The sequence below is a fragment of the Equus przewalskii genome, chromosome 1 (assembly GCF_037783145.1).
Source record: "Equus przewalskii isolate Varuska chromosome 1, EquPr2, whole genome shotgun sequence".
NCBI lineage: Eukaryota > Metazoa > Chordata > Mammalia > Perissodactyla > Equidae > Equus > Equus przewalskii.
Window position 1 is genome coordinate 44,263,486 of NC_091831.1, and position 16,731 is coordinate 44,280,216.

General features: G+C 32.8%; 1 protein-coding gene across 3 annotated transcripts in view; it reads right to left on the bottom strand.

Moving 5' to 3' along the window:
* Positions 1–16,731, bottom strand: part of PCDH15 (protocadherin related 15) — a 954,225-nt gene that overhangs the window by 40,566 nt on the left and 896,928 nt on the right. For all 3 annotated transcript variants that reach the window (XM_070611305.1, XM_070611290.1, XM_070611296.1), the window contains 2 exons: positions 13,035–13,250; positions 10,031–10,119 (listed from right to left, as the gene is read on the bottom strand). In XM_070611305.1, the coding sequence (XP_070467406.1) occupies positions 10,031–10,119; positions 13,035–13,250 (305 nt within the window). The remainder of the gene's footprint in view (positions 1–10,030; positions 10,120–13,034; positions 13,251–16,731) is intronic.

Consider the following 16,731-nt stretch of genomic DNA (forward strand, 5'->3'; position numbering starts at 1 on the left):
CCTCTGTTAATGCAGACCTGTGCAGACTCCACCCAGACCATACCTCAGTAACGCTCCAGGTGTCATGGACCATATTGTTCACGACATTAGGAGTTATCCTCTCTAGGGTGTCGCACAGGATAAAAACATGTTCATCCAATCTGGCAGTTGACTCAGAAATAATTCTGCCTTTTGAATTTTGTAACTGATGCTTTTCTTTTTTGTTTGTTCGTTTGTTTGCTTGTGTCACCTTGGCCCTGATGAAATGATGATGAAATGACAGAAACCAAGTTTGTGACCACTCTCCAGGGACTCTGCAGGGCTTTGTAGCATCTCAATTACTAGTCTCACTCTGACTTCTTCTGAAATTTCTTTCTATTCTCTTTGCTTTATTTTTCTGACTCATGTTAAATGTATTTTACCTTGCTTTATTGTATGAATCACTATATACTGCCTTAAATTCTCTTTGAATAAGGTGGAACATCAAAAAAGAATTAAATTTAGCCTCTAATACAACTTAGATATAAATGAAAATATCTAAAAATACCATTTCTGTTGCTGCTGATACAAATGGAATTTTCTTATATAAACATGTGGTTGAATTTATTTCTCATGTTAAAAAAACAGCAGCCCAGACAGAGGTAAATTGTGTCTAAATTGGAGAAAGTTAAGAAAAGAACAATCAATGCGATCAAAAGAATACAAGAATTGGCTCTTGTTGATCAGATATCTGAATTGAGTGGCTACACAAGGAAATGGTATATTTATCTTGTACCATGGGTTGGAGAGAATTATAAAAAATAATAAGCTTTTCTATTTGGCAAAACTTCTGGACTATAAGACATAAAATAATATGATAGAAGAAGTTTGAGAGAAATAAATGCTCCTATGTATTTTGGAAATCTTTATAAAGCAACTGTGATTCAAAGGTTTTAATGGAACCATATATCATGACCTTATTTTTACCCTGCAACTGCTTTCTAGTTATTTTCTATTTGGTGCAAGCAAAAGCTCTGAAAAATAAAGTGAACTTAATGATGTGATATTTGGGAAAAGTAAATCAGAGATTATAACACTCTACCTTTTCTTTTGCTTTGTTCTTCATTTTCTTCATCTATGTTTCTAAAGATTTTTTTGATGAAAAGTTAAGTGTAATAGGAAGCTATAAAATGCCTTTTTTTCACTGTTTTTATTAATGGATCTCACATTTGCAACATGAATAATCACTTCCCTTTCAAATCACAAGATAGAATATATCTGTATATATTAACTTGTTCCTCCATTACATGCTAGTAAGTACTTACTCAAATTCTTTAAAAATATATAGCACAAATCATAAGTTGAAATAAGAATATTAGAACCAATATATGGGTACCTTCATTATAATTGCCTCTTATGAAATAAGTTGATTTTTCTTTTCCATAATCGATCTCAATTTATTCTTCAAGTTGCTATTTTCTTGAACAGAATGCTTGCTCCAACAGTACTTTATTCTTTAATGCTTACACTGTTCTCACAGCGCAAACACAGGCAATGTGAGAATGTCTCTACCTGCTCAAACACTCAAAAAATAGTGTTTTTCATTGGTCTTTGATCAAAGTATATTTTCAAGTAAGGAAGATCCTACTTATCTCATCTTGAAAGCAACGGCAATAGTTCAAATATTTCAAACATTATTTTTAAGTAAAAGCAAAATTAAAGCATCCTCAATGGAATTATAGGAAGTAGTTTGTTTGGTTTTGGCTTTGTTTTCATTGTTTCCAAAAGTCTGAGTACCAAAAAAAGCAAAAAAGAGAAATAATCTTGATTCTGACAAGACATACCATCTAAACGTAACAGCTAAGCTCCATTCTTTTTTTTTTTTAATATGTTGCTGAGAAAGATAGATGAGGGGCACAATTATGTATTTACATTTTTCTGTATCATATGACTAAACGGAAAATATTAACTGAGGAAGTTGATTTATTATCCTTCAATACTTTTTTATTTCTCCCAATAGAAACTGGTATATTTTGACTGTAAGCGTTCAGATATTTGTTAATTAATGAATGATGAGTATTATGACCATTAAAATAGGAAACAAACCTATTGAAGGCAAGTACACCAGCATAGATGACTCTTTACTGAATCAACATACAATGGAATCTTAAGAAAAAGTAAAATATAGCTGAAAGGTCATTTGATTTTGGTTAGTTCTGTATATAGGAACATACATGTAAATTTGGGAAATCCAAGTGATGGAAAATAAGAAAAGAAAAAATTAATATATGTGAAAGATATTATCAGAGACAAAATACTAATTATTGTGAATTTGAGCCATTTTGACAGAAGTTTAATCCTTAGTGTAAACAATTTATTCTTACTGTGCTAGGATAGCATACCTTCAAATAACAAGTAAAAATTCGTTAAAAATGAGACTCTGTGAGCCTCTAAAATAGAACAACAGAAAGTGAGAGTCATGGAACATCCTGCTTTGTAACTACTGTTCCATGTTGACACGTTGGGAATAATTTAAAATTCTGCCATATGACACTAAAAACTAATTGGATTTTAAATTTCGACTTTTTTCCACATTTCAAGGAATTAAGCATTAAAGATACTACTGCAATGTGCATGAGTATCGATATCAAAAACTATTTTGTAAAAGTCTAATTGCATTCTGCACTATCTTCAGTTGTGTAAAGAACTATGACTACTTATAACAGAAGTTGAAAATAAGTATTTCTTCTTGCAAAGAGAAGGGGTAACTTCTCCTTCTCTACCAAAATAAATCCCAAAACTATTTCAGAAAAATAGCAGGTGAATTACCTTTGTATTGAAACAATGAATCACCATGACTTTGAATAAAACCAAATCACATTTATCTTTTGTTTAAAGAATCATGAATTATACTTTGACTATTAAAAAGCAGGATTTCATTTTATATTGACATTGGGTTTTATTTTTATGACAAGTGTAGCTGCTCCTGACGCAGGAAGGGTTAATAATCACTGGAAAAGGCTTGCCAACAAACTGTGACCTGGAGGTGAGAAGGCCGGTTAGCCAATGACGGGTAAGACTTCCAGGGGGAGGCAACCTAAGCCAGGCATCAGTCGCCCGGGGGGCACAGATGGAGACACGATATCGATATTGGGAGCAGGAGGAGCCGTTGCCTAGGAGGCCTTGCCTGCTCCGAGATAAAAATATACGAGCACAGCAATAACATGATAATATCAAAACAGAGGCCAAGGGAGGGCTCCTTGAGAAATCACTAAGAATTCTTGGCATTCGCTAATTACTTCATCCAGAACACTTGTGTATGTTTAACAGGTGTGAGCTATGTATATATTGAAACGCTGGTTATAATAAACTCAGAGTGGCCATCAGCCCTCTCCGCATCTATCCTGATGTGTACATTGGATTGCAACGCCGACAACAAGTGTCAAAATATTTTACAGATATTATGAGCCTATTACACAAAACATTATTTTCAAAAGTTGTATTATGGAAATGTCTGTGTTTCATTATCAGATAAAATTTAGATCATTTATGATCACTCTCTGTTGATAACCTTTTCAGCTTCAACTTCATCTTTGTGATAAGTACACTTAAAGGAAATTGGTATGTGATTGGCAATACTTACAGCAATTTAATTTAGAATACAGCAGACAAAAAAGACTATACAACTAAAGAAACTCTCAGATACCATAATATATTTCATATGTTCCAGCTTGGCTTATGTATATATGTATATGTGCGTATATATATATATATATATATATTTTAACAGATATTCACTAGTTTCATAGGATAGGAGCATACCTGATGTATATCATATACTCAGTTTATGTGGACATAAACGAGAAAAAAGAAAAGAACTTAAGTGTAGGGCTAATAAAGTGCCTGTGGGGAGGAGATAATGGAGTTTTAACCCATTGCCAAGTTGAGAAATCAGTAGGATGATGGTGAGAGAAGAACCCGACATCCAGGGCATTTATCGATGTGAATCAAATATTGCTAAATAAAATCAATCCTCCCCAAGAAGAGAATACTATTACTTTCACATGTATAATTTTATCAATTTACTCAGTTGCCAAGTAAGGCAAACACTATTTTTGTTTTGTCCATCTGCTCAGACACAAAATCTAGGAGTCATTATTATGTCTTCCCTTTTCTTATACAGCCAATCCATAACAAATTCTGCAGGGTGTACCTTCAAAATATATCCTTAATCTAATCACCTCTCCCTATGTCCACCGCAAACACCAGTCCAAGCCACAGTGATGTCATTCCTGGACTATTGCTATAGAATCATAACTGGTCACCTGCTCTCCAGTCAACAACCTTTTAAAACAGAAGCCAGAAGGTTATTTCTTTGCATGAAATTTCTAAGGCTACACTGTCCGAAAGAAATATAATGCAAGTCACATATGCAAGTTCAAATTTTCTAGTACCCACATTAAAAAATTAAAAGTAAAAATGGTGAGATTAATTTTAATATATTTAACTCAATATATCCAAAAATGGTCATTTCAATATATAATCCATATAAAAATATTAATGAAATACTTTCCTTTTGTTTTTTTGTATTAAGTATTTGAAATCTGGTGTATATTCTATGCTTACAACACCTCTCACTTGGACCTGCCACATTTCAAGCACTCAATAACCTCATGTGGCTAGTGAGTACTATATTGGACAGTTCTAAAGACTTTGTATCTTATACAGAATAAAATGTTAAATCCTTCAAGTACGAGGTCCTATATAACTCATTTCCCTTATTGATATGACAAATATGCTCTTACATCTGAGTTTTCATATCTGCAGTTTCCTCTTTCTTGGATAACTTCCTCAAGCCCTTCTCCCACTCCTGCAACATCATCATAGCCACATGACTTTCTCCATCATTTCTTTCAAGTTTCTATTTAGATTTCAGATCATTAGACAGGCCTTTCTCAAACATTCTATATGAAATAGTGCCTCTCTTCCATGATCTCATATTATGTCTCCTATTTGTCTTTATTGCAATTATTGCTACCTAACATCGTATTATACGTTAACTTATTACTATCATTTTATTTGCTGTTTCCCTCAATAGAATGTAAGCTCCATGGGAAGAGGGGGTTTGCTTTGTTCACTGCTAAATCTCCAGCGCTTACCACCAGGAAGGACTCTTTATTTAATGAATAAATCTCCACCTTCAGGACATGGATATTAGGACTCACAGAGTTTAATTAACTGGCCCAAGACCTCCTAGCTAGTCATTGATGGTCTGGGGCTAGAGCCTAGGTCTTCTCAATTCAAAAGGAACAACAGCCTTCCTGGGGATAAAAAGTTAATATATTGCTTAGAAATTTCATGTGAGATTTTTCCCAAAGTGGTTTCTTATGGGAATTTGAATAGAATAAATAAGCATTGTAACTTTTTTCAATTTAGAAAATCTAATATTCTAAATTAAGAGTGACGAGTTAAAGTCCACAGGCTAAATCCAGCCTACTACCTGTTTTTTGAAATAAAATTTTATTTATAAATTTTTATTTATAAATGTTATAAAGTATGTTATTATTAAAATTGCTAATTTAAAATTATTATTTTTAAATTTTAAATTATTAATAACATTTAAATATTATAATAAAAATAATTTAGTAAAACATTTAAATATTATTAAAAATTATAAAATATTATTTTTAAATTTATTATTAAAATATTAATATCTGCTCCTTTACAGAAAGTTCCCTAACCCCTCCAACTCTAAAAAAAAAAGAGAAGGTAAAAATGATCAAAGATAATGTGCTTATTGATTTGCCTTTCAACTTAACCTTTCTTCTCAATATAAAGTCTTTATTACACTGATTTAAGAAAATATAAATGTTGGCATTTATTGTTTACTGTTTCATAGAGTCTATTCCCAAGACAAGTCATAATTCTCCTCTAGAAATACATATCTTCATTAGATTTCTAAGTGTGTTTTGCAATCATTCCAGGAGGTATAAGTTAACTTCACAGACATATTTCAAATATTATATAAATATTTCATGGAGATGGGCTCTTCCACACCAAAGCAATAACTGCTTCAATAAAGTTCTACTATCACTGAATTTTCATATTGTATTTAGAAAGTAAGAGAAATGTTTGAGCAACTCTGAGACTGAAATTATCATTTCCGATTCATATCGTAACACAGAATTTCTAAATTCTTTAATTTATACTTTTCAAAAATACCATTTCTTCAGATTCTTAAGGATTTGAATTTTAGAATCTCAAATTTCTTTTATTCGTTTGGGCTTCATGGTGAAGTGGAAGGAGAAAGGAAGAAGACGTTATTTACAAACATTTCTCAGCTGCCTCTTTAAACACTATTGCCAATCATTTGTTGGTTACAGTAAAGTGTCCCTATCCTTATGTTCACAGCTGTTTCTCCTCCTCCTTAATCTCAAGAATTTATAAGAGAAGCACAAGACTCACAAAGAGATAAACGCTAAAGTCAACCTAAAATACTTTGGAACATAGTTATGCAAGGCCACCTGTAAGTGGCAGAAATTCCCATTGGAATTTGCTGAATATATCAATATAATTTAAAAAGAATGTGCTTCATTACAAAGGTTGCATTGGTTAAATTCATAAGAATAAAATAGCAAAAGTAATTTAAAAAATTCAGTAGAGTCATTTTAGCCAATTCCAGGGGAGTGGGGAGTAATCATTACCATCACTTTGGCAGCTGACATGTGCTATGAGCATTCTATTTTTCAGACACTGGCTCTTAGCCATCAAAGGATACTAACTCTCTTTCTAAAACTCTCAAACCCTCCCCACTGTGAAATGGATATATTAGGTCATTAAATTTTTCTTTCATCAACTCTCCCAGTTTGTACTGGTTTCGTGCTTACCAAGGAAACTTTGGATTATGATCTGGTCTCATATATGGGTCTGCCTAAAGGAAAAAATAAAAGTGATGATCATAAGGAATTCAAGTTTTCTACCTCATAGGGTAAGGATGTCTCATGGGAAATATATAAAATGGCTTTGATGATGATGTGATTTGTCATCTGAGAATGTCTATAGGAAACGAATGGGCTGGTTAGTCTGGCCACTGGTACAATACATTCTTATTTTTAATTAACAAATTGGTACTTTGCTGTCTAGCTCGGTTATGTGTGTATTTTTATTATTCAACCCTGGACATTAAGAGTGAGTGCTTGGGGCTTCATGATGCTGAGTCAGGTCTAACAGTCCTTATCAATACCACTTCTGTCTACTAAAGTAGCTTTTAAAGAGGGGTCAGAAAGGCTACACACTGTATGATTCCAACTGTATGACATTCAGGAAAAGGTAAAACTATGGAGACAGTAAAAATGGATTAGTCTGGAAGGGAGAGATGAATAGGGGGAGCATAGATGAATTTTAGAGCAGCAAAACTACTCTACGTAATACCACCATGATGGATATATGTCATTATACATTAGTCTAAACCCACAGAGTGTAGAACACCAAAAGTGAACCTTCATGTAAATTATGAACTTTAGGTGATTATGATGTGAAAATGTAGGTTCATCAATTGTAACGTGTGTCACTCTGGTGCAAGATGTTGATCGTGAGGGAACCTATGTATGTGGGGGAGAAGAGGATATATGGGAATTGCCTGTATCTTCTGCTCAGTTTTTCTGTGAACATAAAACTGCTCTAAAAAATAAAGTTCAGGGGCCTGCCCAGTGGCAAAGCGGTTAAGTTTGCATGTTTAGCTTCCACAGCCCGGGGTTTGCCGGTTCAGATCCCGGATGCACTCATGGCATTGCTTGGCAAGCCATGCTGTGGTAGGCGTCCCAGGTATAAAGTGGAGGAAGATGAGCATGGATGTTAGCTCAGGGCCAGTCTTCCTTAGCAAAAAGAGGATTGGCAGCAGATGTTAGCTCAGGGCTGATTTTCCTCAAAAAAAAAAAATAATAAAACATAAAGAATAAATAAGTCCATCTTTTAATAAAAGGATCAGAAATTTTTGTGCTTAATAATCTTTAAATTAACACAGATTTTTAAAAATCTTCAAAAAGGAATCAGACATGTGCCTGCTATGCTTACTGCACTAGCAATTTATATTTAATTATATCACAAACAACACAAGATTGACATCCTTATTTCAATTCTCAAGACAAGGAAGTGTGGCCTTCAACGGTAAATATCTTGCCCAGAGGTCATACAGCTATAACAGGATTCAGACTTGTCTGTCTGAATCCATAATCTGAGGTCCATTACTAAACCATGCTCTTTGAATAGAATGAGCAAAAACTCTGGCATCTCTCTGCCGTACCCTTCTGACTTTGGGTCACTAACTTCATTTATATAGAATATCTTATTATTCACTGAATGTTCATCATTTCCATCGTCTGAGATGGCTTGTACTATTTAGTTCTCACAACAATCCTATGACATAAGTTTTAATAGCTCTCCTCAACAAATGGTGAAACTGTCCGGGAAACTTTAAATTATTTGCCCAAGCTGGTGTTTCAAGACCAACGTTATATGAAATCAAAGCTCCTTTCACAGTGTTGTATTTCTTTCAAGACTTGAAAGTTGCCTGATTTTTCTCATTCATATCTTCATATCCACTTAAGAGGAACAAATCATATAAATTACTGTGAAATTACTTTTAAGTTGCCATGTTTTTTTCAGTTTTCATACATTTTGTCTCATTATGAAAAAAAGGCATCATGATTTTGTGTGTATAAAATTTTCATTCAATAAAATGCATAGAGTGCCTACTATATAACTGGAATTATAGCAGTAAAAAACAGATTTCCTAGACTCATGGAGTTTATATTCTAGTTGGAAATTGACATGACATGTAGTAAAAATATTAGAAAATGCTTTGAAGAAAAATAGAGCAGAATAAAGGCTTAGAGGTTGAAGAGAGCATCACCTGTTTTGGGTACTGTAATCAGAAAAAGCCTGCCTCAACAGACAACATTAAAGCAGCTAAGAGACAGGCATAATTCTAACGTTTTTCAGGTATAATCAGCTATTATTTTGATTAAGGTTAAGTGTATATAAACTGTCTTTACAGAAGTAAACAAGACACTCTATGATTGATATTCTCTGCATAAATGTTGATAATCACTTCCCATAGGGCATTTTATGTGACACCCAAAGGTTAAATTTGTGAAATATCAAGAAATAATTGTGACAAAGTAATATGCTTTTATTACAGGAGAATCACTCATGCCTTAATCAGTGTCTATTGTATTTTATTTGACACATAATTACTAAAAGGTTAGCTATCTGATTATCTGAAGCTTCTTCTGGAAACTTAGAAGTAGAAGATATTTTGCTAGAGGCAAATTGACAGCAATAATTGACGTCTGTCAACCTGAACTCAATAGAAAGCGCAGAATAACAAATACATACCAATATAAAAATTATGAAATGACGGCAAGCTGGGTTAGAGTAGTTAAGAGTGAAATAGTAAAGACATTTTGATAATCCCTGATAGCTTTCAGAATATTAGAGAACTACAGCTTAAAAAGTAATCACCACTTTGTCTGAGTCAACAGTAACACATTCAGCCATGTTCAGTGCACACTGCTCAAAAGGCAAAGTGGCATGGAACATATTCTAGAAAAACTAAAATACATATTGTTTAAAATTAGTTATCTCTGTTTTTAAAAATAATAAGCTTTAGACATCGAGACACATCACTTTGAGAAACAGCATTCCCTGAACAAGCTAGATTGCTGAGATAATGAACTTTTTAAATGATTTGGGGCCACAAAATCAAGATATATGCTCAAATAATGAAAATTATGGTTTATTTCTTATATGCTGCATTTTGAGGTTATGTTGATGCAACAAAAAAAGCACTCCGCATGATAAGATCTCATATCTAATCTTCATCCCTGTTTGAAGGTACTCTCAGAATCTGCTTATTTCAAACGAAGCTAGGAAAAGGCTAAGCTAAATTATTTTTAAGACAGTGTATTAATATATATATTTAATATGAATATTGCAATGATTAAAATGACCTAATCCAATAAAAATTATAGCCATATGAAAATAAATATATAAGTAAACAAAAATCCATTACTCTGTAAGTTCTTCGATCTTTTTTTCCACTAGAGTAGGGGGCACGTTAGAAACAATGACTTGCATATCCAGCTGATTGACCACAGAGACCTGAAAGAAGAGAAACAGAATTCATTTGGCTTTTACTAATTAGCATTTCTATAATCAAAAAATAACATTTTATTTCTTCCCTGGTATGTATAGACACAGTGGTTTCCTATCTTTAAATTTAGGAATAAATGATATTTTTAGTGACACAATCTCCACTAGATGTTGGGGCACGTTGGGAATGGAAAACTATTTGTTATTTACTTAGAAGTTACAAAACTTAAGTGACTTTGACTGTTGTTGGTTTTGTGTTTGTTTTCCTGGTTATTTACTAAGGTATGAAAGAAGGTATTTTTGTTTGTTTTCTAATTGGGTTAAGAACACTCAGGAAAAACTGGCTTTTAGATTTTCTAAGTCTCCAGGGATCATTTATTCATTATGACAAAGAATCTGGGATATTACTAGTTAGAATACTTCATTCCATGGGATCATCACATATAGCCTTCATGTCTGCTTTAGCCAACTTTATGTTTGTGTAGATAAAGAGAAATACACATGTAAACTTACATGTGGGGCTAAGATGAGCTAATTTAACAGCTGCTGAAGAGTCCGTCCTATTAAGTTAACATTTACAGAGTTCCTTCCATGTTCTTATTTAGAAAAATGGAAGAAAAATAATAGCATTTATTATCTGCTTACAACATACCATTTACCTTTTTTCTCAATACTCTCTAGGCTTTAACTCATTTAATTCTAACAACTGCCATATCAGGTAGTTATGACTATCATTCCAATTTTTAAATAAGAAAACTAATAAAACAAAGAGACACCAAATAACTTGGTTCCAATTTAAGTGCAGGCTGTCCAACTCCAGAACATGTGCTCTTTCCTATTACCCAAAACTGATATAAAAAATGTAAAGTCAAGTCATATATTGTTCTGCACATACATCACACAGTATTAAAATTGTGAAAATGCATATGCACCAGGACCATGAATCGAATACTCTGGATTAGCTATACTAGCATCATACAACTGAATATAATTTATATTAGGAAATAATTTCGTGATGACATGTAGATATAGGTTCCTTGTTTTCTACATATAGTTGCCCACAGCTGCCTGAAATTCCAATGTCTTCAGGGCAGGCAAGTAACCTAAACGAACGACTGTGGAGAAGGACAACAGAAAAGAATACAAACAAAAGCCACTGCTTGAGAAGGCAGCAGCATAAGTAGTAGTCTTAGGTTTCATCTAAATTAAAAATCTTATCTTCACTCACTCATACTAAAAACTTTTCAATGATCTCCCATTATTTTTAGGAAGAAGTTCCAATATTTTTAATATGGCCCATGGCTTTTATATGAACTGCCTAGTTCCATCTCCAGTCCTGGCTCTCATTCACTTTTCCTCTCCCACTCTTTCAAGCTGATTAAATACAGATCAGTTATCCAGACCTGTATCATTTCTTTTTCTTCTTGGTCCTGGCACATGTTTTTCCTTCTGCACAGTCTTATTTCTCTTCATATCTCCATTCTCTTGACTGAAAGGATTTCAGATCTTATCATAAATATCATTTTGTTAGGAAAATTTCCTTGTGTATATGTTATGATTTATAAATATATCACACTATGATTACTTTGAATTGAATCTTTCTAAATATATTTTGGATAATTTTAAAAGTATACTTTTTAATTTCCATACAATGGTTTATAGAGTCCAAATAAGAAATCCATAACCTTCACATTGCCTAAGTACATAGTACATATATAATATGAATACTTATATTTTCTTTGTGTTACTATAACACTTAAATTATAATTAATGTAGTGACCTTATTGTTTAACCTTAAAGTACCACAATGTGCATATCTTAACTAACAGGAAGAAAAATGACATTATTTTATATAAGGTTTACAGATTTTAACTTGATCAAAATTCTATGTCAACCTTAATATTTTCTATGTCAAAAGCTTCTTGGCTTAGATTGGCCTTTTTAAATTCCATTGCAGCTTTACTCTTATAAATGAGGATGTTCATGTCTTCATGCCCACCGCAATCATGGAGATTTGTCTTCACCGTTATTTAAGAAGAAAAATATTTGATCATTGATGTTTGCGTATATATAAAGGTTAAACTTGTCCAGAGAACTAAGTGAAGAGAACTGTGAAAAATGAAGACTTAATAAGACGTAAACAGCAAAAGAAAAATTATACTTGATTCTGTCTTTATGTGACAAATATTTCCAATAATAATTATACTTAGATTTTTCATTAGATGCATCAGCGAAAAGTCCAAATAATCCTCACTTCCAAGTTGTTGGAGCTTCCATGGGATAGATGCATTGGTGTTGAATATTTTGAATAGACATTAATATCAAATTATCCCTAGGAACAATCTACCACTGAGCTTGTGTACAGCCTATGAAAAGGTCAGGACAGAAAAGTGATATTATTGGGTGAAGTCAAATATAACTTAGTCAGGGATCACCAATGTCATCAATAGGGATTTTGGTCAAACAAGGGAGTCACGTCTATTGGAACATTAATTTGCTCCACAACACTTTCTTTTGTTTTGTTAATTACAAAAGTCCTTAAAGTAACTTAAACAAAAATTTCTTCCATTTTAATTTCTCCAGCACAACTCTGTGAAGCCTTTTAAAATCTTAAGAGGCTCCAGTCAATTCTCTATTAAAAATGAGATCTGCAAACCAAATAGAAATCCAGTGCTTATGGCGCTCTATCATAATCATGTATAAAAACATATTATCATGTGTTTTTCAAACATCAAAAAAAAACCCATAAAGCTATATTTTTAATATCCTAAATCATAGCTATTAACAACCTAGATAAAAATTAATCACATATATGTTTTAGAAAACCTATTTCAAATAAATTGAAAAGTTCTCTGAGCTGAAAACACTGACACTGGGTGATAGTGCATAGGTCTACCCCCTTATCTGAAGTCTTAGCTACTCACAAGTACATCTGCTTTGCCACTTAGTCCCTTCCCATAGTCGTCAGTTGCAATGACTTGAAACTTGAAGTAGGACCTCCTCATATTATGGAAGAGCATAGCAGTTTTGATAAGCCCTGTATATGTTTCCACCACAAATCCTTCTTTTCCCTCTTTAATTGGTGGTATTATGAGTCTGTATGCCATGGCACTATAATTGCCGGTATCTTTATCAGTAGCCTAGGAGAGAAAAAAACACAGAGTATAAATAAGCAGGAAGAAAATAACCTTTTATTTCCGTTTGTAAGACTGATGTTTCTTGTGTAATAATAACACAATAAAACCCTCCTAAAAGTCTATTTTTCGGGATATCATTATGTAGATTTATAGACTTTGTGTCCACAGGTTGAATGGTTGTTATTAGAATGATAATGACTACTGAACTGTGAATACAAAGGACATAGACACTACTGCTAATAGTGAAGTCCAGTCAATGAATCAAGTGTTTTGATGGGCATGTCTGATGGGTTCCGCTCTGGGATGTGATCCAAATTGGTTTAAGGAGGCGGTGGTTCTTTACCTAACCATTCTCTTGTATAATAAGCATAATATGTGGTTGTGTTTTTGATCTAATCTATTTCCTAAAGGGAAAAAAATAAAATAATGAACTAAAATATCTCAGATGGCAATAAGATAAAGTTCAAAGCTTTTAACCAATAAATCTAAAGATGCACAAAAATATTCTAATTAGCTAATGCCATATAATAATTAGAAAGGGTTAGAATACTAATCCAGCTTCAATTTTCATAATTCTATTTCTAGATTAACCACATTTGTTCCCGGTTGAAGGTTCTTAGGATCTACATGTTAAGATTTCTTAACATTTACAATTTAAAAAGGTAAACAGTTGTTCAGAATACATTTTTTGTTTTTTTTTTTAATAAAGCTGTGAACATGATAGATTAGCCTGGCTTCATGGCTTCTTCTTCAGGGATATTTTTCAGAATGCCAATTTAAGAATTATTTCACAGTGACATATCTGGAAGAGGATTGGTGGATAGAAGAATTTTAGTGAATTTATACAAGGCTATAGATACACCTGATTCATAATACTAGATATGTAAGTTTTATATTATTATTATTTTCATTATCTTGCTATTCTTACTTTTACCAAAGATATTATTATTATCATGTATCAAGCGTTTAAGATTTGCCATTACAATGCTAAGAATTCTAGAAAAAATCTTATTTAATAAAAGTCAAACTCTGAGGAATGTATTAATCTAATTACGTAATTTATTGCTATCCAGTAGAACTTTCTGCAATGATAAAAATGCTTAAATGTGCTTTGTCCAATACAGTAGCCACTAGCCACATATGACTATTGAACATTTGAACTGAAGCTAATGTGACTAAGAAACTGAAATTTCAGTTTTAGTTAAATTTAAATAGCCAAAGGCTAAATAGTAAGTGGTAAGGTAGGGATATAAATAATGACAAAGTAGTAAATAATAGCAAATGTGTAGTAAGTTTCAGCATGAGCTTGACTCTCCAGCTTCAAATTCTATGTAGTGCTTAACCATTTAAAACATTTCAGAATAAGTCTATGCACCTGTTAGACAAGGTAACTTAAAGTAAAAAACTAGATATTTCACTTCAGGATAAAATGTTTCTTAAACTTTCTAAGTTAAAATTCTCAGCTTTAGAATAAGACAAGCTCCAGCTAACAGCTCATCTCTTCAGATGGTCTGTATGGTTTACATAATGGCAGAGCTTAATTTTCATGTTAGAGGAAAAGTAATTCGATTTCAACATGAAGACACATTATCACTAAAAAGAAAAAAAGAACAAAGAAAAAAATAGTTATCAAAGTGTGTCCTTTTAAGCTTTGAACCAAGGAGTCACGCAGCAAAGTGTAGCATAAGAAATAAAAAGCATGTTCCCAACTAAAATTAAAATCAGAGTTTGAATCAAGGAATCAAAGACATTTCATTTACATACTATGAGCACATTTGGAATTAACACCAAATCAGTCAAAGATTTGGTTGAAAATATCCTTTAACTTATGATTAACATGAGCATTTTCCCTGAAATAAACTTTTTACCGTTAATGCAAACTTTATTGAGGTATAACAGACATGCACAAAAAAATGTACAAATCATAAGTACATAGCTCCATAAAATCTTGCAAAATAGACACACTTGTGACCAGCATGTGCATCAAGAAATAAAACACTGGTGGTGTAGCAGTTAAGCTCACACACTTGGCTTCAGCAGCCTGGGGTTACGGGTTCAGATCCCAGGTGTGGAGGTACACAACACCTATCAAGCCATGCTGTGGCAAGAGTCCCACATATAAAATAGAGGAAGATGGGTACAAATGTTAGCTCAGGCTGATCTTCCTCAGTAAGAAGAGGAGGATTGGTGGCAGATGTTAGCTCAGGGCTAAGCTTCCTCAAAAAAATAAAATAAAACATTACCAGCATCCCAGAATGTCCTTCACGCTCTTCCACTCATACTCAGCTCCCCAGGGAAACCACTAGCCTAATTCTGACACCACTGATAGGTTATGCCTATTTTTAAAGTTCACACTGATGGGATCATGATACGTGTTCTGTTTTCTGTCTGACTTCCTTTGCTCAATTTTGTGTCATGAGATTCCAAACCCTTATATTTTAAAATAAACTCTTTAACAAAATACAATCACATTTAGGAAAGAAAAGGCAGTTACAATAAAACCCTTGTGATTGCTTGGTACATTAAGTTTCTTTGCACAGTTCTTACTGATTAACTTCCAATTTCAATAAACAAGTAATTTCACTTTACACTATTCCTAATTTGTTAAATTATGATAATCACAAAGTAGCCATATTTTAACAGTTTTAGATGCTTTTTAAACATCCCTTTTCTGAAACAAATAATCATTTAATGCAAAAGTTTGGGTATGGAATTAGTAATTATAACTCAGAAAAATCTATTTTCTTCTATGATTTTTCATAGCACCTTTGGAGCATCATGTCTACTGGTCCTTTTTTTCAGAAATATAAAACTCTACTGTCACATATATGTTGTCAGTAACGACTCCACTTTAAATTTCTATTTCTTTTAGTGGGCTTGATCCTCTTTGGAATCTCAAAGATCTCATTTCAGAAAACACTCATTGAGGATAGTTGACAGAATCATTAGCATCCTTTCAAATCTCCCCCCTCTCTCCTAAGTATACATAGTTGAATACTAGTAAGCTAAACAGTGAATGATACAAATTCCAATTGGTACTGTACTGATGAGCAATTTAAAGGATTTTCAAGTTCAATTTTGGGTCTATTCAATTTTCATCAAACATGATTTAAGACCAAAGCTTATTTATAAAGTGTGACTCTGACGAAAGCTGAGTATATTCATTCACAATTAACAACTGAATGTTCTTTTTATGAAATCAATTACAAGATATGATATATCTAACTACATGCCAAGTCACACCAAAAATACTGATGAAAACATTAAGAGCACAATTTTACATCTGGTTCAAGATGTGGAAAGCAACCAGGAGTTTCAGCAAAGAGTTGTATCTCTTTGCTTCCTACTTTTTTTATTTGTTTAGGTCACATTGGTTTATAACATTATATAAATTTCAGGCATACATAATTATATTTTGACTTCTGTATAGACTACATCATGTTCACCACCAAAAGTCTAGTTTATCACTAATTATTAGGGAAAT